Genomic DNA, 25,140 nt, shown 5'->3' on the forward strand with positions numbered 1-25,140 from the left:
AGCCCAGAACTCTTAATGATTTAGAGATGATCTGCAAAGAGGAGTGGACCAAAATTCCTCCTGACATGTGTGCAAACCTCATCATCAACTACAGAAGACGTCTGACCGCTGTGCTTGCCAACAAGGGTTTTGCCACCATTAGGTCTTGTTTGCCAGAGGGATTAAATACTTATTTCCCTCTGCAGAATGCAAATAAATTCATATACTTTCCACAATGTGATTTTCCGGATTTAATTTGTGATGTGCTATCTCTCACTGTTACCAATAACCTACCCTTCAATTATGGGCTGCTCATGTCTTTGTCAGTGGGCAAACTTACAAAATCAGCAAGGGATCAAATACTTATTTCCACCACTGTATATATATATATATATATATATATATATATATATATATACACACACACACACACACACACACACACACACACACACATGTTGGACATTGTTTATATCAGTAAATCTCTGGGGCAGAGCTGCCAAGGGGGCACAATTTTTGAGATTTTGGGACATGCTTCCAGCCCCACCCGCTCCACATGCTGGCTCCACCCCCGGCACACCTCAATTCCACAGTTTTCCCTTCCACCAATTGTTTGCAGCACCAACAAGCCACTTCCGCTCCATAAGCAGAAGGAGATGCTTAATAAAATTTCATTTCTTGCTGCCAAAGGACCAGTCTCGCAGTAAGAGCTCTGAGATTTTGAAGCTTTCATCGTGAGACTGGTCTTATCGTGAGATGACATCTTATTAATGCGTCTCCTGCTGCCAACAGAGGGGAGCAGAAATACCAAGGGTATCTCCCTTCTCTTCCTCCACTGCCCTGAGGCAGCATGTCTCCTTTTCCCCCCTCTCCTTGGGGCCAGTATATCTCCCTCTCTCCTCCTTCCCTTCTGGCCCCCTACCCCAACCCTAGGTACAGCATGTCTCCCACTCTCTTCCTTTTCTCCTGTTTCCCTCTCTCCAATCCTTTGACCAGCATGTCTTCTTCTCTCTTCCCTCCTTCTAGACCCCTCTCTGTGTTCAATATCTTTCTCTCCTTCCTTCTTCCCCACCTCCATGGGAATCCAACCTCTTCTCATTCTCTCTCCTGTTCCCACCTCCCCACCCTTTGTAGATCCAGTATGTCCCTTGCTGGTCCCGGCATCATTCCCCTCTCCCCCGGGTCTGGCCATCTGTTACTCCCTCTGATCTCTAAACTTGCATTAACATGGTAGCAGCATTTTACCTGAGCTGTTCTCAGCCGACCTGTAGGGCTTTTCCTCTACCAAGTCCTGCCCTTCTGATGCAACTTCCTGTTTTCAGAGGGTGGGATCTGATAGAGGAGAGGTCCCATAGGCTGGCCAGCCAGTGGAAATCTCAGGGGCAGTGAAAAGGCTTGGTAGACATTCTCAAGAAGCCCATGTGTGGATAACAGAGGATGCTTCAGCTTTAGTGCAAGGTGATGAATATTATAAGCATTACCATAAGCATATTAGAAAGCAGAAATTTACGGGACTGTTGCTGGGCAGCTAAACAAATAGAAGTATCTACAAATAAAAACTCCTAATTGCTGATCAGGCTGCATAATTAATTAGCTAGCACAGTGTTTGCAAAAAAGAAATATGTTTGTGTAAACCCTACCGTTGCTATAGTGATAGTAAACACATTTTCAATTTGGGCACAGAACTAGGACACAATGCCTGCAAGATATTCAGCTTCTTTCAGTCTCAAGCAAAAGTATCCATTTGGGGCACACCTACTCTCCAAAGCACACTCATTGCTTGCAAAAGAAAAAAAAAACGAGGATTGCCATATATAGACTTTGTAGCCTCCCAGCAAAAGGTAACACTTTTTGGCACAGAACCAAGGTTTGCAGTCACAGTTAAAAAAAAAAAAAAAGGTTTATTTTACCAGTTTAGAGCTATGGCTCAGTTCAAAGACAGCAAGGAATGTAAGATCACTAAACTAAGCGAACAAAAAATACAGAGCAATTTAGACCAAGCAGGGAAAAAACAGTCACTATACTCTGGCAATTCTAGGCACAGCACTAGAAGTTATAGGAGTCTAAAGACGCATAGGACAAGCCATTCCAGCAGGTCCACTACAAGCTCTCTTGCTCTTAAATTGAAAAGGATGCAGTGGCTGCCAAACCAAAGATTCTATTTAGTAATCAGGAGGCCACCATGGAACTTAAGAAACCACAGTTAACGCTACTGCAGATGCTACAGCGGCTCAGACACAGTTGGATTTGGATGATGCCAACACCACAAGTGGCAAAGCTATTCTGTCTGCCTACATGAACAGTGTAAATTCTATGTCAGAACTTGTTGGATATCCTGTTCTCAAAGACATCTTTTCTAAACACTGCTTTACCAGCCAGTGCTGCATGTGAATGTTTGTCTAGTGTTACTGGACACTTCTTTAGTCCAAAAAGATCATTTTGAACATTAGCTATTACTGGGCCTTAACTCAGCATTTAATAAAAACTCAAATAGCATACAGTGAGAGAACGCCACCCCCCCCAAATGTGGGGTCATCCTTCCATCAAAGTCGCTTAACCCTCCATTGCCCCATGTAAGCCGCATTGAGCCTGCCATGAGTGGGAAAGCGCGGGGTACAAATGTAACAAAAATAAAAATAAATAAAATAGTTACGTGTCCAACTTGTTCAATAACCTCAACAGACATCACACTTCATGGGGGCTGGAGAGGGGGGGTGAATGACAGATTTTTGGCCAGCTTGTTAAAAAGGTATTAAATTCATAACTTTAATTATTAAGATTCTGTTCCATTGTACCCTCAGAGATCTAGACAGAATACAAGTTGATGTGTACATATTCACAATACAGTACTGCTTGTAAACATACTAGATTCTGTGGTCCAACTTGTAAAGAATACTTTTTACTTTGTAATAAAAAATTAGTGTAAGAGGCTATACTTTATTACTTTTTGAGTATTTTTTTTGGATAAGACTTTCTACTTTTACTTTACTACTTTTGAAGCCAGTACTTTTACTTTTTAATTAAGTATTTTTAAAAAGTAACGACCCCCATCTCTGATTATTATTATTATTGTTATTATTATTTTGCAATTAAGAAGGCAGCAATGGTACCAACAGGGCTACAGATGTGACCAACTAAAAGGATGTATGTAAAGATAAGAAAAATCATATTGATAATATTTTCATGATATTGGAAGGAATGATTGGAAGAATTTTTTAATTGGATAAATACAGTGCATTTTTTCTAGCAAAAAAGGTGTCGGTACTCAAATGCCAGGCCACCCTTCAGGGGTGGGGTGATCACTGAGGGACCCACCCCACAATAGCCAGGCCCCCTGCAACCATTCACAAAATCTATGACAAGGCAGAATTGGTGTGTAGAGCCTGAACTCTTTCATTAAAACTTGGGGACCATGGGTCAATTTTAGTAGACAATGGAAAAGGTCCAGTACTCAGTATTCGCAAGTACCCCCTCAAAAAAATCCCTGGATAAATATGATGATGCTTTGTCCTCTGTGCAGAAACATCAAGGGTTTATATCTATTTTAAGGTGTTCTGACTAAGATAAGATCAATCTGGACGATATTCAGTGCTATTTTACCGCCAGGAACGCTTCTTGCTAGTTAAATAGCACTTAGCTGGCTTATTCAGCGTGAAAATATTAGTGCTTAGCAGCTAACCAGATATATTGCATGATATAACCGGCTACATGTGAACATTCAATGCTTCGCTAGCTAAGTTTAGCAGCCAAATCGAACTGCCTAAATAGCAGTCCTATCTTTGGTCGCTATAAACTTAACTGGCCAGTGCTGAATATTAACTTGGCTGGTTAAGTTTAAGCTGGTAAAAAAAACCTGGATATTCAATGTCCGTCACCAGAAATGGCCCTGTACTTAGCCGTCCTGCCTCTGGCAGGCTGAATATCGACCAGAATATTTCTCAACTCTGCATCATAAATCTACAGATAAAAATGCAAGTGTGCATCTATGTAAATTCAAAGAGAATTTAAGGCCTATTTTAGCTAGATCCTGGAGAGGGGAATTGAGACGTCCAGATCAGGTTATACTTAATTCCCCTCTGCTGAACATGGAGCCATTGTAAAATCCTTACAGGAATGCCAGCAAATACACATACAGGGGCAACAGCAATTTTATATATGTAGACATACACAAAAAAGTGTGATCCTGCTGGGCGTTACACATTTAAGAGTCAGCAAATACATGTACAAATGCCAGTTTTGCAATCTGCACTGCAGGTGCCTTCATTTACACTATCTGGTACAGACATCCCCCATAATCACAATACCCCTGAGAGTACAAAACCACCCCCCTTCCTACCTCCAAACATAACTCCATCAACTATCCATTCCTGATCTTTCCCAATAGTATTCCACAAAGCTCCACCCTTGAAAATTACTCTCATCCCAGGACACCCCTCTGATATTATGACTAGTCTCCCCTACCCTCCTACAGGCCCCTGATAGCATGGCTACCCTCCCTCAGCCCTGGTTCTCCCTCAGCTGTTACTGGGGGCCCCCTAGTGGTCTGCTGGAGAGTAGGAGTGATTCCCCTGTTGCTTCTGCTCCATTGGATGCCTGGGTTCAAAATGGTGCCTCAGACCCCCAGAGGTAGTCTTGTGGTACTAGTGATAGGGGTCAATCTGCTAAATAATCTCAGCATGTTATGGATATCCATGGGTAAACTGGAGTGTAGTTATCAATGTGACTACTGTTAAGATGTGATATTTTACCACTAACTCGTGCTATTTTATCACAGGTCCCATTTTATGTAATGTGACCTAGTTATTAATAGCTGGGGTTAACAGTAAAATAACACATCTTAATAGTAGTCCATATTGATAAATTCCTCCCATAGAGACTTTTAAAAAATTTCTAGTTGTAAATATAGCCAATTTACGCATGTAAATGCTGCTATTTACATTTAGAAATGCTTCGAAAATAACCACTTTTCTCTTAGTCAGTTTTTTATGCATGACAGATTCTGTTCTAATATATTTGATTTCAAATTACAGTTGCAGCTCAACACAGAAAGAGATTTTTGCATGAGAAATACATTACACTTTGTTACAGAAGAATTTTAACAGAAGATACAATTGGCTTATCGCCTGTGTTCTTAGCAACGCTGCCTTGAATGATTTGTGGCATTTATCACACAATATTGGACTGTTCTTTCATTACACTTTGTTTTCTTAAAAGACATTCATTTTGCTTTTATCAGAGAAATACATACAGTACTAAGGACAGGATTGTTTCCTCAGTAATAAAAGGACAGTGACACATGGATGGTTTCTACATGGGTAACTGTTGATTGCCTGTGTACAAATTTATTTTGAAAACTGCCCATCCTGTATATTGGTAAAAGTATGCACATTCTGCCCGATGTTCAAAGCGATGTATCTGGCCAGGAGAGCCTCCTGCTTGGCTGAATTGCTTGTGGTCACGTAATTGCTGAAATTCAATGGCACTTAACTGGACAGTGCAGCTGAATATCAATACTAATTGCCCCCTGCACTGTCCAGTTAGTGCTGGGGCAGTCCGTAGGTGGAGCTTGCGTGAAGCCTGGAAGGAGCTGATGTTTGTCTGGTTAGCGGAAATATTCCAACTGCTAACTGGCTAAGCAAGTGACTAAACTTAGACCAACAGAAAGGCTTGTGAGTTCATGAAACTGCTGCTATCAGTCGTGGCAGACATTTTGAAAACAGAGCAGCCACAGGCAGGAGCGAATGGCCATTACTCATGCTCATAGGATCCTCTAGACCAGTGTTTCCCAAGTCCAGTCCTGGAGTTCCCCTTGCCAGTCAGGTTTTCAGGATATCCATAATGAATATGCATGAAAGAGATTTGCATATAATGGAGGAAGTGCTTGCAAATCAAGCTAATGCATATTCACTGTGGCTATCCTGAAAACCTGACTGGCAAGGGGGTACTCCAGGACTGAACTTGGGAAACACTGCTCTAGACCACCAGGGAGATTCAAGGTAGGCCTGGGGTGGGGGGTGGGGCTTGATTTGTCTTCAGGGCAGGGAAGGAGGGGGACTGAGACCAGGGGTAGAGAGGGAAATCAGAGGCAGTGAGGGAACCTGTTCCTACTTATGCGGGTCCTGCTTGCTCACTTATCTATGTAGACACTGGCACTGAACATCGTTGGTGCCTGCATTACTCCCAGCTCCGCCCAGACTCTGCCCCCAGACTGCTCCAGCACTGTCTGGACAGTGCCTTGGAGGTCAGAGAGGATACTCAGCAGCACCTCACGGTTAAGTGCCGCTGAGTATCCACTCCTGATATGCTCAGTGTAATTTAAGTGAACAGGAGCCTATCCTGCCCACTTAAAACATTTTGAATATTGGCCCCCATATTTTTAACACAGCTAAAAATATGTATGTATTTGTTTTAGACTTACTATGGTCTGTGTATACTCCAGCAGCTTTTTTTCATCATATGGCCGGTTTGCCTTCTTTAATAAATCTGACAGGAAACCCTGAAAGATGGAATCACATTATTACAGGATGTCCCTTTCCAGAAATTTCCTTCCCAACCTTAATTCAGCTCTCCCTTGGTCACTCTCACTCAACCATAGAACAACACAGGACCTAGTGTAGGTGGTAGTGCAATTAATGTTACAATTAATCAGTCTTTGGGTAACTAAAAGTATATAGCAGTGAGAATCTGTGAGCTAATGGGGGCCCCCGATAACCTCTAGGACAGTCTCTGTTGAGCTGCCCCCAACACTCCCCTGTTATTTCTGGACACTCATCTGACCCTCCCTTTGGATACTCCTGTGACTCCCACCCCAACCCACCACTCATCTCTAAAGACAGAAGCGATGCCCAATTGCTCCTGACTGCCATGCTGCCATCTTTCAAAATGGCATCGCCTGACTCCAAGTGCTGCCTTATTTGGCAAACTGACCCCTAGCAGTGTGTCAGAATGCATTTTGAAAGATGGTGGTATTGGAGGCAGGAGTGTTGGGCATTGTTTCTGCCTTTAGAAGTGGGTGGGAGATTAGGCAGTTTAGTCGGGGTTAGGGGGTTAGTATCTAGTAGGGGAGTCGAGGAAGAAGAGAGAAATGTTGGACCTGGTGGATGGGGGAATGAAGGAGGAAATAGACCTGGTAGGGGGAATAGAGGGAGAAGAAGAGATTCTGGACCTGGGGTGTGCAGGGGGCAAGGGGAGGGAGAGAGAGACTGGTGACATAAGCCTAGGTAAGGGAGCATTCAATAGAGAGACAGATTGATGTAGATGGATGTCATCTTGATCTTGGTACACATTGGTTGATGTTGTGGCCCTGTGTGGGAATATATTTGTCCTCTCTTCTTCAGCCCTTTTGGACTCAAGATGACCCTGCAAGCCACTGGTGTACAGCTATGTCTCAGGTCTGGGACACACTCACACAGATACTCAAATAATTCATACTGTAATGATTGCTGGTATTACAGAAGTTTAAAAGGAAGCAAAATACATTTTTGATTTCATAATGGATAATTTTTTTAGCCCTTTAATTTCTTTGTAGAATAAATATTTTTAAATAACAGTTGCAGATTTCATTTAGTTCTTGCACCTATAATCAACTCTTCATAGCAAGTATAGAAAATGAGTAGGAATTAGAGTCATTCTGAGCTAGGGGTGCCTCATCAAGGGAACAACTCACAATAAGAAGCAGTTAATTTTATGGAAACACAGCTTGTGATCAGCAGTAGCTCTTCTGAGGGACACAACTACAGACTTCACCTTATGGTGTTCCCCTCAGGAAAACATATGTTAAGTACACACTTAAAAGTTAGGCACCGGCATTAATGGCAGCCATAGACAGGAGCGGCCCAAGGCAAGATGCTGCCTGAGGCAGGGATGAGATGCCACCTCTCCAGGGGCTGAGATGCCACCCCCCCCTCCCTGGGCCAAGTTCTGGCATCTCCCCCCTTCCTTCCTCCACTCCATTTTCCCTGAGTTTACATTCTCCATGTTTTAAAAGCTGGCAGCAGCAGTGATTCCCATACGCTCCCTGCCGCCAGCACCAACCTCTTTTCTACCATGGCTGCCTCGCCTCTGAGGAAATAGGAAGTTACATCAGAGAGGCGGCCACAGTAAAAAGAAGAGGCGGGTGCTGGCGGCAGGGCAGCATATGGGAATCGCACCTGCAGCCACCAGCTTTTGGAACATGAAGAAAGAAGTTAAACTCGGGGAATGGGGTGGAGGAAGGAAGGGGGAGATGCTGCTCCTGAAACAGTGGTGTCCGAGGACCCCGCCTCAGGTGGCCTAATAGTCGGGCCACCCCTGGCCATAGAGCTGGTCGAAGTGTTAGCACCTACATGCCACAGATACACCCAAAACTTACAGTATTCTATAACTTACACACCTAAGTTTGAGCCCTCCCCATGACATGTTCAGCCTGGAAAAGAGAAGTATGAGGGGAGATATGATTGAGGTCTACAAATTCCTGAGTGGTGTAGAACGAGTAGAAGTAGATCGATTTTTTTACTCGTTCCAAAAGTACAAAGACTAGGGGACACTTGAGGAAGTTATATGGAAATACTTTTAAAACAAATAGGAGGAAATATTTTTTCACTCAACGAATAGTTAAACTCTGGAACTCTTTGCCGGAGGAGGTGGAAACAGCGGTTAGTGTATCTGGGTTTAAAAATGTTTTGGACAAATTCCTGGAGGAAAAGTCCATAGTCTGCTATTGAGGCAGACATGGGAAGCAACTGCTTGCCCTGGGATTTGTAGTATGGAGTGTTGCCATGATTTGGGTTTCTGCCAGGTACTTCTGACCTGGCTTGGCCACTCTTCGGAAAACAGGATACTGGGCTAGATGGACCATTGGTCTAACCCAGTATGGCTACTCTTATGTTCTTATGTATGCCCCCTTGCAAATATGGGCTATCTAAGTTAAGCCCCTATTTACAGAATAGCGCTTAGCTGGAAGTGTGGCATATATGCGAGTAAATGCCATTATCCTAAAAACATTTATGTGCATAAGCAGCACATCAGTGTTAGTGATGAACTGAGGAGGGTGACCAAACATTTAGCAAGATCAGTGACAAAACAGCAGGCAGATACAAACGGGCAGACTGGGTGGGTGAAAACTGTCCTTTTCTGAGAAAATTTTCTATGTTTCTATCAGCATTGTTTTATGGCAGGTTTACAGTTATAGTTTATATTTTATTAATGCTTACTATACCGCTTAAACTGACCAAGCAGGACAAAGCGGTGCACATTCTACAAAACATATCAGGAGGAAGAAAAGGAACTCCATTATTTGATAGGAAAGAGCTAGGCATTCACTCAAGGAGACAAGGAGACAAAATAACCATAAACATTAGGAGAAGGCTTGGGGTGGGGGTGGGGGAATAAAATAAGGGTGACGAGGATAAAGGCAAGAAGGAGAGAGTAGGCGGCAAACCTTATGTGTCCAGGATTCCAAAAGCTTGTATGAATAGCCAGGTTTTGAGTTCAACTTTAAACTGTTTAAATAATGTGTTACTGCGTAATGAGAGGAAGATTGTTCCAGATGTGTGGAGAAAGAAAGAAAGAAAAAACACAGTTTCTAGTTGATTCATGTTATGCGAATTTGAGATTAGGAAGAACCAAACAGTGATCATTAATAGAACAGAAAACTCTAGCAGAAGAAAATGGTATAGTCAGAGAAGATAAATAATCTGGAAGACCTACATGGAAGGCAGTTTTATGTTGGGATGCAGCTCTCATCTAGAACCAAGGGTCACTTTTTAGCCAGAAGTGACTGTTCCAGTGGATGCAACTCCTAACGAACTGTATCTCCTGTAATAGAAAGAAGCTGCCCAAGCTACTCCTCTTCTACTGGATATAATTCCCAAATGCAACCAGGAGCAGCTTTCCAGGGTACAATAGGCCTAACCAGGAGCAGCTTTTCCAGACACAGCACTAAGGGCTCCTTTTACCAAGAATCATAGTATTAAAAAACTGCAGATGCTGAGGAGTAATGTAAGTTATCCACTCTGTGGAATAAAGGCTTTTAAAAATTATTATTTTGGTCACAGGCAACCATGATAAGCCATTCCTGTATCTCATTACTTTATACAGAGGCTCCACTGAGGTTTCACAGCTTATATCATATATTGATGCCTTACAGTAGCTGGGGATGGGATTGAGACAAATGAACTGAATTTTTGTTTGGTCCAGTTCTCTTACATGTTTGTGCAGGGGGAGTAAAAGAAGCCACTTACTAATCTTTCTGATTTATTGGATTTTAGCTTCAGATATTAACTCAGTATCTACTGACACACGTATTTGTGTGCTGTGGGGACCACTTAGCTTGGCAGCAGCTGGACATATTATGTGGGAGTGCATACACAGATCACTTTCCCTACCTTGAATGCCAATGATATGGCAAAGAGATGATGGAAGTTGTTTTAGAAAGATTTTTACTATCAGCGTTTAAATAGAAGGGGAGGTAAGAAACTTAAATACATGCAGGATGAGGGGCTCCAAGATGGTGGATGCACTTCTGCAATGCGCTCTACTCTAACCCATACCTGCTTATTTCTTGGAAAAAGCTTCTCCCAAATACTTTTGGCATCTAATGAATAAGAGAAGGGGTCAGACTCGTACTTATCTGCCTGTCCCGGCAGCTGTGGGCCCAATGGACTGCTTTGCAGTGAGCAGTGGAGGATCCAGATTGAAGGAGAGGCAGGGGAAGGAGAGCTGCCTCCCTTGCTTGTCGTGGACACTACATTGAGTCCGGAATTGAGGGACCCACCGCAAAACCCAGTTATGCTGATGGAGTAGCAAGGAGCAGCATCAGTACTAGGAGAAGCAGGTGGCGCTTCTCTCGTGGGGATTGCTCACCCAATAGCACCGGCAGAGGATGGAGCTATGGTTGTTGTGCTGATGATGGGATTTATAGTTTATACATTTATAAAACTTATTATACTGCCATAACTGATGAGCACTGGCAGGAAAGACCTGAGGCCTGCTGAAGAGCACCAAAAGAATTCTTTGAACATGGAGCAGTTATTAGAGAAGCTGTTTAGAATGGCATTGTCTGTTAAACCAAAACTGATGATTCTTGATATTATAAGGGAGACTTTAACTTGGATACCTCTTTTTCAAGTAAGCTGGAACTTTTGGCTTCTCAATTGTCAGTGGATCAGGGGTTATTGGCTGAAATTCAGCAAAAAGTCTCTATTGTGGAAAAGGTTTTAAGTTCTATTAAACTTGAGCCTAAAGCTATCTTTGATTCATGGTGCATTAATCTGGTGATTCATCGTAGACTTGAAAATTTGGAAAATTCATTGCACAGGAAAACTTTACGGTTTGTGAATTTTCCTAAAGTTGCCTCTGTTGCTCCATTGTTAAATCTCAAACACTATTTCTTTTTGAAATTTTGAAATTACCAGAGCAGTCATGTTCTCCAATAGCAAATCTTTAATTAAATAGACCCAGTATTAATCATTTCTCAGAACATCAGTTTAACACTAAGTCAATGCAAACTTTCATTTTTATAAAATGGACCGATGAAGATTTCTGGCGTTGCTGGCCTCCTACTGAGTGTTCCATAAAGCAGTGTATCCCAAGTCAGTTCTGCAATACCCCTTGCAAATCAGATTTTCAGGATATCCACAATGAATTATGCATGAAAGAGATTTACATACAATGGAGGAAGTATATGCAAATCAATTTTATGCATATTCATTGTGGATATCCTGAAAACCTGCCTGGCAAGGAGTATTCCACGAACACTGCCATAAAGAACGCCATTGCCATTGCTTCTGACTGGTCTGCTAAAACTACAAAAATATAAAGATATTATTATAAAGATTTTGGTGCCTTTTTTAAAACTTTAACATTTTTTAAATTAAGCTTTTATAAAATAAGCACATTTCTCAATATTTGTATAGGCACCTTGATATAGAATTCTCCTCCACGTCATGTAAGAATACACAACCCTATAAGTGGGAAGGATTTTGGCTGTTTCCTTCTTTTCTGCCAGGCTTCCAGACATTTTTGGAGTGAGAGCCTGAATCCTGAGCGGGTTGTGTCCCATGCACCAAAGAGGTCTTTGGACAAAGGAGAAAGAGGTCTTGGTCTTTTTTTTTTTCATCTTTTTGCCACTCTTGCAGAGGGTACAGAATTCAGGAGAAGGTGTTTCTAACCAGAAGTTGGGTCTTTGATGTACCAAACTGGTCTAAGGACAAAAGGAAAAGACTGGAATCATTTTCCTTCTTTACAAATGAGGTGCTCACAGCTAGAGCTCTTAGATTCCCTGGAGTGAGGTCTGATGGGCAGGAGGCCTAAGGTTTGAAGAAGTCCAAGGAGTATGGAAGATTTGAGTTTTTTTTTTTGTTGCTCAGAAAGCCTTTCTGGTAAGAATCAGGATCACTTGGGGAGTGTCTGGACAGACAGGAGTCCTGAGACTCAAGATGACATATAAGTTGAAATGTAGTATTTTTGGAGATCTTTTTGACATATTTTTCTACTGCTTCCAGGTAACTCCATCATGAATCTAAGTAGTAGCAAGTTGAAAAGTATATGCTAACAGCATGACAAAATGGCATGTTTCCCCTGTGACACGCTGCTGATGAAAGCTGTGCGAGTGTTCCAATTGCAGCCTGAGACCCTGAAGAAGCAGCGAAACGCTGGCCACCGTCGGCTCAGGGCAGCAAGAGAGGAACAGCACAGCATGGAGCAGCATTTAGTGAAACACTATTTAATAAGATAAGTGCAATAGAGCTTATTGGATAGATTGGCATGTTCTAGCAGTAATTACGCAGCGATGATAGAAAAAATAATATGAAGTGTATTTAACACAGCATTTGATTGCAGATCAGGGTTTTTTTTTAGGGGGTACTTGGGGGTACTGAGTACCGGCACCTTTTCCATTGTCTGCTAAAATTGACCCATGGACTCCAAGTTTTAATGAAAGAGCTCAGGCTCTACACACCAATTCAGTCTTGTCATAGATTCTGTGACTGGCTGCAGGGGGCCTGGCTGTTATGGGGTGGGTCCCTCAGTGATCACTCCACTCCTGAAGGGTTTCCTAGCATTTGAGTACCGGCATCTTTTTTGCTGGAAGGAACACACTGTCGCAGATTATTACGTTTATTTAAAACTGCGATATTGGGGTTTTTGCCTATGATGAAGAGAAGACCAGTTGGTCTGTTCAAGCTCCGTTAGATCAATATTTAATCTTGGAGCTCTTTGAGGCTTTTCCCTAGTAACATAGTCATTTTGTAAACGTGTGGAATACTCTATATTTGAATTATGTTTCCCCTTCCTCCATTTGCAAACTCATGCATATCTGTTTGGGGATTGAGTGTGAAAAGGTATGGTAAAATGTGCCTTGTTAGGGTGACAGGTGTCTGTGTGACTTTGTGTGTATATACAGGGGCAGTGGAACACTTTTTTGTTTGAGAGTGCCCACGATCTGCCCCAAACCTTCCATACCATCCTACTCCCCTCCTATGGCATGTGACATATCTATCCTCCCCTCTCTCCCTCTCAACCTCCCCCCCACCCATGGTGTCAATTCTTTCTCTCCTTCCCTACTTCTTTTACCCCATCTTATCCAGCATCTCTCTCCTTTCCTCCCCTTCAACCCTTCTCTCCCTCTTCCATGGCCCCCAGCACCTTTCTCCTTCTCCTCCCCATTCAGCATATCTCCTTCCCTTCTACTGCCCTTGCCTGTAGGGTCCACCATTCCACCCACTCCATGGTCTGCAGCATCTCTTTTCTTCCCTCTCTACCCCCTATGGTCTCCAGCATCTCTCTTTTCCCCTGCTCTCCCCCTTCTGTCTCTAGCATCTGTACCCTTCTCTCATGCCTCTGCTTGTGGTGTCCATCATTCAACACCCCTGTGGTGTAGAACATTCCAACCCCCATGTTTTCCAGCATCTCTCTCCTTTCCTCCCTCTCAAAACCTCATCATCTTCAGCATTTCTCTCTTCCCCTCTCCTCCTCTCTTCAGTCTCTCTCCTTCCTTCCCCCTTCAACATCTCTCTCCTTCTCGTCTCCCCCTCTGCATTTGGTGTCCATCATTCTAACCTCCTCCTCCCTCCCTCGCCATCTTCAGCATTTCTCTTCTTCCCTGACCCTGTTGTGTCTGTGAGGTATTTATTCTCTTACCATGCTCCCTTGGGGTGGCAACTGTAAAAGCTATGTTGGAGACATTGCATGGATTGGTCGGTGCAGAGACGTCAGATGCTAGAGGCCTGCAGGCTCCTGCCCTCTCCAAATTTCCTGTTTTGGAGGGGACAGAAGGCGGCCAACAAGCCTTAAGCACATACAGATGCAAGGTATGAGAAGACATGCATCAAGAGGAGAGAGGAAGGGTTGCAAAATTTCAGGGTGCCAAGGCACCTGTGGTTCCCCCTGTTCCAGGGCCTGTGTGTGTATATGTATGTATGTTGATATTTGTGTGTGTATGTCTGTATATATCTCTGTGTGACCATGAGTGTGGCTTTGTGGCTATGTGCTGACAGACAGACAGACAGACAGACAGATGGATGAGGCCTCTTCAATAGGCACTATTGCTTGGTTAAAATGTGCTTAAGAGGATATTTTTGGGAAGAGATACCCCATGAGCAGGAAGGAGAAGAAATGAAGAAGTTGAGATTGTCTTGTGAAGATTTGTCATACTGATTCAAAACAGTGGATAGTCCAGACTCTGGATAAGAGAACTAGAGGAGAGATTCCATTTGTCAAGAAGAGGGCATGATTTAACTGCCTGAATACAGGTGAATTGTGTTAGCCAGAGACAATAAAGCTTTGGAAAAGTAAAAGAGACCAAAAGCTTCAAAAGAGTGAGTAAGAGGGTTTCAGCATGTATTGACTTTATTCTTGTGATGTGGTCAATTTTTTTACCATCCAAGAAAGACTGGATTGCAGATTTTTGGGTGAATAGATTGTGACTGCAGAAGAGACAATATCCATCATCATATGTTTCTGTTTATTAAGTTCTTGATGTACCACTTTTCTGGAGTGCAATCAAGGCAGTTTACATTACACAGTCAAATAACAAATGCGGTTGTAGGGGGGACAGGGAAAAAGAAAGAGTAGAGAAAAAGTGGGATTGCAGAGCACCCTCACCACAGGATCCAGAAACCTCCAGGAACTTCACAACTGCTCTTCAAAAGCCAGGTCAAAGAAGTAGCATTTTAGACCGCTGGACTGAAAAGAATCCTCCCCTCCCTTAACCTCACATAACTCCAGAAAGTAAGAAGAATACCCTTCCCTTCATCATACACTCTATTCAGATACAGAAACAAAAGATTTACTGAGGTGGGGGCTCACACATGAGCATTAATTTTGTTTCCAGCCACTGGCTAAGGGAATTTCCTAATCTCTGGCTGCAAAGTGTTAGAAATAAGTCCTCCTTCCAGATCAAACTAGTCAGTAATGCTGATGCATCAGCTTGGGATACTCAGGTTGCATATAGTTTTCACAAAGGCACCTCCATAGTATGTCCAAGTACCAAATCTCCAAAAAACTGTTTTACAGTAGAAACTAAGAGCCAGTTGATCACCCAAAATAAACATATGAAGAAAGCTTCCTTAGCTATTGAATTTGCACCATACCTTGAGCTCATTAGCTTCTATGTAGCCACTTCGGTCTGTGTCATACTTTCGCCATGTCTGCAACAAGAATTCAGCAATTAGCAATTTTTACATCCACATTTCCCTTTATATACTTATTCATGGATGATGGGTTACTGAGATGAGTACAGTAAACGAGGTAAAAATGGATGACCAGAAGTGGTTTGAACCTAAGAGACATGTCTTTATTCAGTTTATAACTCAATAGATATGTAGGGCCTGATATTCAAAGGGGTTTAACTGGCAGGAGAGGGTCCTGTCTGGTTAAATCCTGCTGAGCCATTCAGCTGTCTGTATTTGGTTATACTTAACCAGAGAGTGCAACTGAATATCTCTGCTAACTGGCAATTCCCTAACCAGCTAGGTTAGGGGCAGTCCAGTGGCAGAGATTGGTAGAGCCACAACTTAGCTGGTTAATGGTCCTCTAAGCTCTATGTAAATGCATAAAGTTAGGACAGCAAAAAGACTTTCCTAACTTTCGTCCCCTTTTACCTAGCGGCAGTAAAAGGGGCCTTGCAGTGGAGTCAGTGTGTGGGTTTGCCATGCCCCAAGGCCCCCCTTTTACTGCCGCCTTGAAAAAGGAAATTCTTTGTGGGGGATGGAAATGGCCATGTAGTAAGTGAAACACTTGCCATGCAACCACTTCCTGGGGGAGCCCTTACTGCCATCTATTTAGGAGGTGGTACTACCGCCAGTAGAGCTGGACTGGTGTGCGGCATAGTGGCGGTACAGCTATGGCCGCTTTATGTGCTGAGAAAACCAGGCACTGGTCTAAATATCAGTCAGTGCCTGGTTAACTGCCAAGTCAGTGCACATACCCAGATTTTCAATGCCAGGAGCTGCACATGCCCTGCCACTGAATTGCCATACTGGGACAGACCAAAGGTCCATCAAGCCCAGCATCCTGTTTCCAACAGTGGCCAATCCAGGTCACATATACCTGGCAAGATCCCCCCAAAATACAAAACATTTTATGCTGCTTATCCCAGAAATAAGCAGTGGATTTTCCTCAAGTCCATTTTAATAATGGACTTTTCCATTAGGAAGCCGTCTAAACCTTTTTAAAACCCCACTAAGCTGCCTTTACCACATTCTCTGGCTACAAATTCCAGAGTTTAATTACACGTTGAGTGAAGAAAAAATTTATCCATTTTGTTTTAAATTTACTACTTTGTAGCTTCATTGCATGCCCCCTAGTCCTAGTATTTTTGGAAAGAGTAGACAGATACTTCACGTTTACCCATTCCATTCCACTCATTATTTTATAGACCTCTATCATATCTCCCCTCTTTTCTCCAAGCTGAAGAGCCCTAGCCACTTTAGCCTTTCCTCAAAGGGAAGTTGTCCCATCCCCTTTACCATTTTCGTCGCCCTTCTCTGCATCTTTTCTAATTCCACCACATCTTTTTTTGAGATGCGGTTACCAGAATTGAACACAATATTCGACATGTGGTCACACCATGGAGTGAGTGATACAAAGGAATTATAACATCCTCATTTTTGTTTTCCATTCACTTTCTAATAATACCTAACAATGGCAATACTTATGTACTTATAATGCCATATGTATGGGAACCCTTCAGTTTTAAGGCCAGACAAGCAGACTTCCTTCCTAAAGACTGTTATCAATCCAGTGGACAATTACCCCAATGTAAAATTTCCTATGAAATAACGAACAGTCTGTTGTGGTAGAGACATATGTCTTTCACCAAGAATTGCTACCAGCTTCAGCTTCATCTCCACTTCAAAGTGACTCATTATTGTTCGGTTTGGCTGGAGGCCAGTAACCAGTTTAACAAATATTGGCAACTCCATGGTTCTTATAGGTTATATTTACTGAACAGCAAAATTTAAAATGAGATGATCCACTGTTTGCATAACAAGATTTGCAATAACAAAAATCCTGTTCCCAGTTTTGCTGTTTCTTTTGGTTTACTGAGAAAATGTTATTTACATCTCCCTTCCATTTTTATTTATTTATTTATTTATGTATGTATGTATGTATTTATTTATTTATTGCATTTGTATCCCACATTTTCCCACCTCTTTGCAGGCTCAATGTGGCTTACAATACATCATGGATAATGGAAATGAGAAGAGAATAGACATTTGGTATTACAGCAGGATTTTGGGTTGCATGGTAATGGAATACATGATAGTGATATAATAGAAGGCATTCTTAACATTTCTGGATATATGTGGAAGTATCAAATGTTTTGGTCTTTGTGGTATATCTTGTCGAAGAGATGGGTCTTTAGTAGTTTATGGAAGTTGGTCAGTTCACAGGTCGCTTTTAGGTTGTGTGGCAGTGCGTTCCAGAATTGCGTACTCATATAGAGAAAGGTTGATGCGTGCATTAATTTGTATTTTAGACCTTTACAGTTGGGGAAATGAAGATTAAGAAATGTGCGAGATGATTTTTTAGCATTCCTGGGCAGGGGCGTAGCCACGGGTGGGCCTGGGTGGGCCCAGGCCCACCCAGTTTTGGTTCAGGCCCACCCAGCAGTGGAGGCAGCGGAGCGGAGGGAGCAGGCTGAGCTCCGATCCCGCATCTGCCTCCCCAGCCCGCCACTGCCCCGCCCCCCGCCGCCGCCGCCGCCGCCGTACCTTTAAATATTACAGTTTTGCTGGAGTCGCGGGCAGCCGGCATTGAAGACATCGGCAGGCTTACGCCGGTTCCAGCAGCCTTCCCTTCCCTCGTTGCAAGTCGGATGATGGCTCCGCCCTCTTCTGACGTATTTCCTGTTTCTACGAGGGCGGAGCCATCATCCGACTTGCAACGAGGGAAGGGAAGGCTGCTGGAACCGGCGTAAGCCTGCCGATGTCTTCAATGCCGGCTGCCCGCGACTCCAGCAAAACTGGGGCCGGGGCCGGAAGGAAACAGGGCAGACAGGAGAGGAGGGTTGCTGGACATGGTGGAAGAAGGGGAGAGGAGGGTTGCTGGATGGAGGGAAGGGGAGAGGAGGGTTGCTGGACATGGTGGAAGAAGGGGAGAGGAGAGGGCAGGGGAGAGGAGGGTTGCTGGATGAAGGGAAGGGGAGAGGAGGGTTGCTGGATATGGTGGAAGAAGGGGAGAGGAGGGTTGCTGCACATGGTGGAAGAAGGGGAGAGGAGGGTTGCTGGACATGGTGGAAGAAGGGGAGTGGAGGGTTGCTGGATGGAGGAAAGGGGAGAGGAGGGTTGCTGGACATGGTGGAAGAAGGGGAGAGGAGAGGGCAGGGGAGAGGAGGGTTGCTGGATGAAGGGAAGGGGAGAGGAGGGTTGCTGGATATGGTGGAAGAAGGGGAGAGGAGGGTTGCTGGACATGGTGGAAGAAGGGGAGAGGAGAGGGCAGGGGAGAGGAGGGTTGCTGGATGGAGGGAAGGGGAGAGGAGGGTTGCTGGACATGGTGGAAGAAGGGGAGAGGAGGGTTGCTGGATGAAGGGAAGGGGAGAGGAGGGTTGCTGGACATGGTGGAAGAAGGGGAGAGGAGGGTTGCTGGATGGAGGGAAGGGGAGAGGAGGGTTGCTGGACATGGATGGAAGAGAGGGAAGGGAGAGAGAAGAAATGCTGGACATGGATGGAGGGGATGGAAGAATGAGGAAGGAGATGAGATGAGGGAAAAGGAAGAGAGGAGAAAAACTGCACATGGATGAAGAAAATAGGCAGAAGCTGGATCCACTAGACAGTCAAGTCTGCAGAGGACCCAGCTTTTGCTTATGGATATAGAGCAAGAAATGAAGAAGAAAGGAGGAAAGTAAAGAAATAAATGGAAAGGAAGCCCTGGAAATGGAGTTAAGAGGACAGATAGCAGCAGAATCGGATACTGGGCCAGCATGATCAGAAAAACAGTCACCAGACAACAAAGGTAGAAAAAAATCATTTTATTTTCATTATAGTGTTTGTAATATGTCCACTTTGAGAATCAGGTGCTCAACATTAAAAGTTTATATTTATTTACTTATTTATGGCATTTTATCCCACATTAAACATGAATTAAATTGGAACCTGGGATCGTTTAATTTTTTTTTCCTGGAGACAGTAATGCATTGCCCCCCCCCCCCCCCCAGGCTTTCTCCCCGGCTATAGCCAGCTCTGCAATTTTGAGGGGAGGTGGACGGGCGCAGAGGTGGACCGGGGAGAGAGCCTGTTGTTAAACATTTACCAGCACACCACTGTCTAGTGCCCACCCATCCAACCTGTTAGCCCACCCAAAAATTGACTTCTGGCTACGCCACTGTTCCTGGGTGGTAGGTCTATCAGGTCTGACATGTAGGCTGGGGCTTCGCCATGGATGATTTTATGTACTAGGGTGCATACTTTGAACGTGATGCGTTCTCTGAGTGGGAGCCAGTGTAGCTTCTCTCGTAAGGGTTTTGCACTTTTGTATTTTGGTTTTCCAAATATGAGTCTGGCTGCTGTATTCTGGACTGTTTGGAGTTTTTTGAGTATTTGTTCTTTGCAGCCAGCGTAGAGAGAGTTGCAGTAGTCTAAATGACTGAGTACTAATGATTGTACCAGATTACAGAAGACGGTCCTTGGGAAGAATGGTCTAACTCTTTTTAGTTTCCACATTGATTGGAACATCTTTTTGGTTGTATTTTTCACGTGGTTCTCAAGTGTTAGGTGCCGATCAATGGTAACTCCAAGGATTTTCAACTTTTAACTGCAAGCATCAGATGTAACTGAGTAAAACTAGTAAAAATTGGCAAAATTATGTTCGAGTTATTCTTTAATATTCAAGCAATATTGTATCAATAATGGTACTTCTTTACAAGTAATAGTAACAAACCTTTAAAGTACAGTAGCTAGTTTCATTTGCTTAGTTACTATACAGCACTGGATAGTAATGGTGTGTGTACCATCCAAGGAGGTTTAATAGACAGGAGACCAAGAGGGACATTTTTAAAAGAAACGTCCAAGTTGCGATTTAGACGTCTTTGCAAAACATCCAAATCCAGGGGTGGGGAAAACCATATTTTTGAAAAAAGACAGACATCCATCTTTCATTTTGAAAATACCGTAAGAGACATCCAAATTCTTAAATTTGGACATCCCTAGATTTGGACATCCCTAGACATGGACGTTTCTGACTTTTGACAATTTTCAAAACCAAAGACGTCCATGTCAAAACATCCTAATGCAAGCCAAATGGATGTGGGAGGAGCCAGCATTTGTAGTGCACTGGTCCCCCTGACATGCCAGGACACCAACTGGGCACCCTAGGGGACACTGCAGTGGACTTCATAAAATGCTCCCAGGTACATAACTCCCTTACCTTGTGTGCTGAGCCCCCCAAAATCCTCCCTAAAACCCACTACCCACAATTGTACACCACTACCATAGCCCTTATGGGAGAAGGGGGGCACCTATATATGTGTACAGTGGGTTTGTGGTGGGTTTTGGATAGCTCACTGTTTCCTCCACAAATGTAACAGGTAGGGGGGTATGGGCCTGGGTCCGCCTGTCTGAAGTGCACTGCAGTACCCACTAAAACTGCTTCTGAGACCTTTATGCGCTGTCATGGATCTGAGTATGACATCTGAGGCGGGCACAACATATTTTTAAAGATGTTTTTTGAGGGTAGGAGGGGGTTAGTGACGACTGTAAGTAGGGGTTAGAATGCATTTTGGAAGAAGGTTTGAAAAATGAAGAATTAGGCAATACTCAAGTTCACTGTCCACCTTATTTTCAAAAGAGAAAGACGCCCATATTTCGACCCAAATCGGGAGATTGGCATCTTTCTCCCGTGGGCGCCCAAATCGGTATAATCGAAGCCGATTTGGGCGTCTTCAACTGCAATCTGTTGCGGAAACGGCCAAAGTTCATGGGGGCGTGTCAGAGGCATGGTGAAGGCGGGACTGGGGCATGTTTATCAGCCGAGGAAAGATGGGCGTCCTCGGCCGATAATCGAAAAAAAGGCGTTTTTAGAGCGAATTTGGGTCACTTTTTTTGGACCCTTTTTTTCACGAACAAGTCCCAAAAAAGTGCCCTAAATGACCAGATGACCACCGGAGGGAATTGGGAATGACCACCCCTGACTCCCCCAGTGGTCACTAACCCCCTCCCACCCAAAAAAACAACTTTAAAAACTTTTTTTTTCCAGTCTGTATGCCACCCTCAAATGTCATACCCAGCTCCATCACAGCAGTATGCAGGTCCCTGGAGCAGTTGTTAGTGGGTGCAGTGGACTTCAGGCAGGGGGACCCAGGCCCATCCCCCCCCACCTGTCACACTTGTGGTGGTAAATGGGAGCGCTCCAAACCACCCCCAAAACCACTGTACCCACATCTAGGTGCCCCCCTTCAGACATAAGTGCTATGGTAATGGTGTAGAGTTGTGGGCAGTGGGTTTTGGGTGGGATTTAGGGGGCTCAGCAGTCAGCACCCAAGGGAAGGGAGCCATGGACTTCAGAGGTAGTTTGCTTTGTTTTTTTAATTGTTACAAGTGCCCTCTAGGGTGCCCGGTTGGTGTCCTGGGATGTCAGGGGGACCAGTGCACTACGAATCCTGGCCCCTCCCAAGACCCAATGCCTTGGATTTGGTCATTTTTGAGCTGGGCGCCTTTAGTTTCCATTATCGCTGAAAAACGATACCGCCCAGCTCAAATCCGCACAAATCCGATGCATTTGGCTGGCACAAACCGTATTATTGGAAAAAAGATGGACGCCCATTTTTTTCGATATTACGGTTTGTCCCGCCCCTTCACGTACCCGTTCTCGGAGATAGATGCCCATGGAGATGGGTGTTCGCGTTCGATTATGCCCCTCCACATGTGTTAGTCCATGTAGGATCCCGACTCCTGAAGACACTAGAACAGCGAAACACAGACTGTTGCGGCTGAGTGGATGGATTAATGCACTAAGTTGAGAATTTGTGGAACTGAGTATACGACTCGATTTGAGTACCCGGGTCCTGTACATGTGGCTGCTATGTGGAATTGTGGATTTCGTTTAAGAATGTGGAAGATGACTTTCGGACTATTAAACTTTGTACAAGTGAACTGTGCATGAAGGATTATTAAGCTTTGTACAAAGTGAACTGTGTATGGTGGAATCATCTAGAATCAGCACGATTGAACATCAAAAAGTTGACTCAAAGTGGGAATCACAGTCCAAGAAGTAATTTATTTAGAGGGGGCACCGGGTAGTCAGTGATATGTACAGTATGTTATAGATAAAATAGATAAAATTTGTAATATGAGATTTTGTATTAAGCAATAAACAAAGGTGTAGCATAACTGATAGAGTGTGGTATATTATACTGATTTTTCATGAGATAAGTGTGCATACACTCTCACACACATTAAAAATCATCATTGGCTACCGGTTGAACATAGAATCATTTACAAAATTGCTCTGTTCACCTTTAAGGCTTTCCAGCTTGGTGTTCCAGATTACCTGTTTAACTTTACAATCCACTACTGTCCAAGTTGTGCTCTCTGTTCCATTAATGACCACCGCCTTGTTCTGCCAGATCTTAAATCAGCTTATCTTGACTCTACTAAACACAGTGCCTTTTACTTTTTTTCACCCTTTACTTGGAATGATCTCCCTCTTACACTCCATAGCAAACTGTCATTTAAGAATTTTAAATCAGATCTTAAGACCTGGCTATTTAACTAGGCTTGTAACACCTCAATTTGAACCTTCGGTTCGTCTGACTAGAGTTTCCATTATGTCTATATTTTCAGCTGTTTCCTTTCCTTCCCTTTCCCTTGCTAAGCCTTTATTGTTCTCTTGTTATTTTTTACTTTTGTGTGATTGACTTTCTTGTCCTATCTTTCTTATAGAGATCCTGTATTTAGCCTGTACACTGCTCATCTCTGGTCCTTAGGGTTTTATAGTAAGTCTTTAATAAACTATAAACTCAGTATATGCAGATTCATCTCATGCATATTCATTGTGGATATCCTGAAAACCTGACTGACTGTAGGGTCCCTAGGACATGTTTGGGAAGACCTGATCTAAATCATAGGACATAGTGCTTGACCTAAGCAATGGACCAACCCACTCTTCTTTCACCCTTCTAAGTGACTACAAATGGAGCAGTAAGATGTCTACCAATATTGACTCCAGAAAGACATATACAGTGGGGGAAATAAGTATTTGATCCCTTGCTGATTTTGTAAGTGTGCCCACTGACAAAGACATGAGCAGCCCATAATTGAAGGGTAGGTTATTGGTAACAGTGAGAGATAGCACATCACAAATTAAATCCGGAAAATCACATTGTGGAAAGTATATGAATTTATTTGCATTCTGCAGAGGGAAATAAGTATTTGATCCCCCAACAACCAGTAAGAGATCTGGCCCCTACAGACCAGGTAGATGCTCCAAATCAACTCGTTACCTGCATGACAGACAGCTGTCGGCAATGGTCACCTGTATGAAAGACACCTGTCCACAGACTCAGTGAATCAGTCAGACTCTAACCTCTACAAAATGGCCAAGAGCAAGGAGCTGTCTAAGGATGTCAGGGACAAGATCATACACCTGCACAAGGCTGGAATGGGCTACAAAACCATCAGTAAGACGCTGGGGGAGAAGGAGACAACTGTTGGTGCCATAGTAAGAAAATGGAAGAAGTACAAAATGACTGTCAATCGACAAAGATCTGGGGCTCCACGCAAAATCTCACCTCGTGGGGTATCCTTGATCATGAGGAAGGTTAGAAATCAGCCTACAACTACAAGGGGGGAACTTGTCAATGATCTCAAGGCAGCTGGGACCACTGTCACCACGAAAACCATTGGTAACACATTACGACATAACGGATTGCAATCCTGCAGTGCCCGCAAGGTCCCCCTGCTCCGGAAGGCACATGTGACGGCCCGTCTGAAGTTTGCCAGTGAACACCTGGATGATGCCGAGAGTGATTGGGAGAAGGTGCTGTGGTCAGATGAGACAAAAATTGAGCTCTTTGGCATGAACTCAACTCGCCGTGTTTGGAGGAAGAGAAATGCTGCCTATGACCCAAAGAACACCGTCCCCACTGTCAAGCATGGAGGTGGAAATGTTATGTTTTGGGGGTGTTTCTCTGCTAAGGGCACAGGACTACTTCACCGCATCAATGGGAGAATGGATGGGGCCATGTACCGTACAATTCTGAGTGACAACCTCCTTCCCTCCGCCAGGGCCTTAAAAATGGGTTGTGGCTGGGTCTTCCAGCACGACAATGACCCAAAACATACAGCCAAGGCAACAAAGGAGTGGCTCAGGAAGAAGCACATTAGGGTCATGGAGTGGCCTAGCCAGTCACCAGACCTTAATCCCATTGAAAACTTATGGAGGGAGCTGAAGCTGCGAGTTGCCAAGCGACAGCCCAGAACTCTTAATGATTTAGAGATGATCTGCAAAGAGGAGTGGACCAAAATTCCTCCTGACATGTGTGCAAACCTCATCATCAACTACAGAAGACGTCTGACCGCTGTGCTTGCCAACAAGGGTTTTGCCACCAAGTATTAGGTCTTGTTTGCCAGAGGGATCAAATACTTATTTCCCTCTGCAGAATGCAAATAAATTCATATACTTTCCACAATGTGATTTTCCGGATTTAATTTGTGATGTGCTATCTCTCACTGTTACCAATAACCT

The 25,140-nt window shown here is 43.8% G+C and overlaps 1 protein-coding gene across 1 annotated transcript in view; it reads right to left on the reverse strand.

Annotated features, from left to right (window-relative positions):
• CALB2 (calbindin 2) overlaps positions 1-25,140 on the reverse strand; it is a 214,175-nt gene that overhangs the window by 55,892 nt on the left and 133,143 nt on the right. The window contains exons 5-6 of the mRNA XM_030204920.1: positions 15,549-15,605; positions 6,398-6,475 (exon numbers count right to left, since the gene is read on the reverse strand). Of these exons, the coding sequence (XP_030060780.1) occupies positions 6,398-6,475; positions 15,549-15,605 (135 nt within the window). The remainder of the gene's footprint in view (positions 1-6,397; positions 6,476-15,548; positions 15,606-25,140) is intronic.

Source organism: Microcaecilia unicolor, chromosome 5 (assembly GCF_901765095.1).
Source record: "Microcaecilia unicolor chromosome 5, aMicUni1.1, whole genome shotgun sequence".
Taxonomy (NCBI): domain Eukaryota; kingdom Metazoa; phylum Chordata; class Amphibia; order Gymnophiona; family Siphonopidae; genus Microcaecilia; species Microcaecilia unicolor.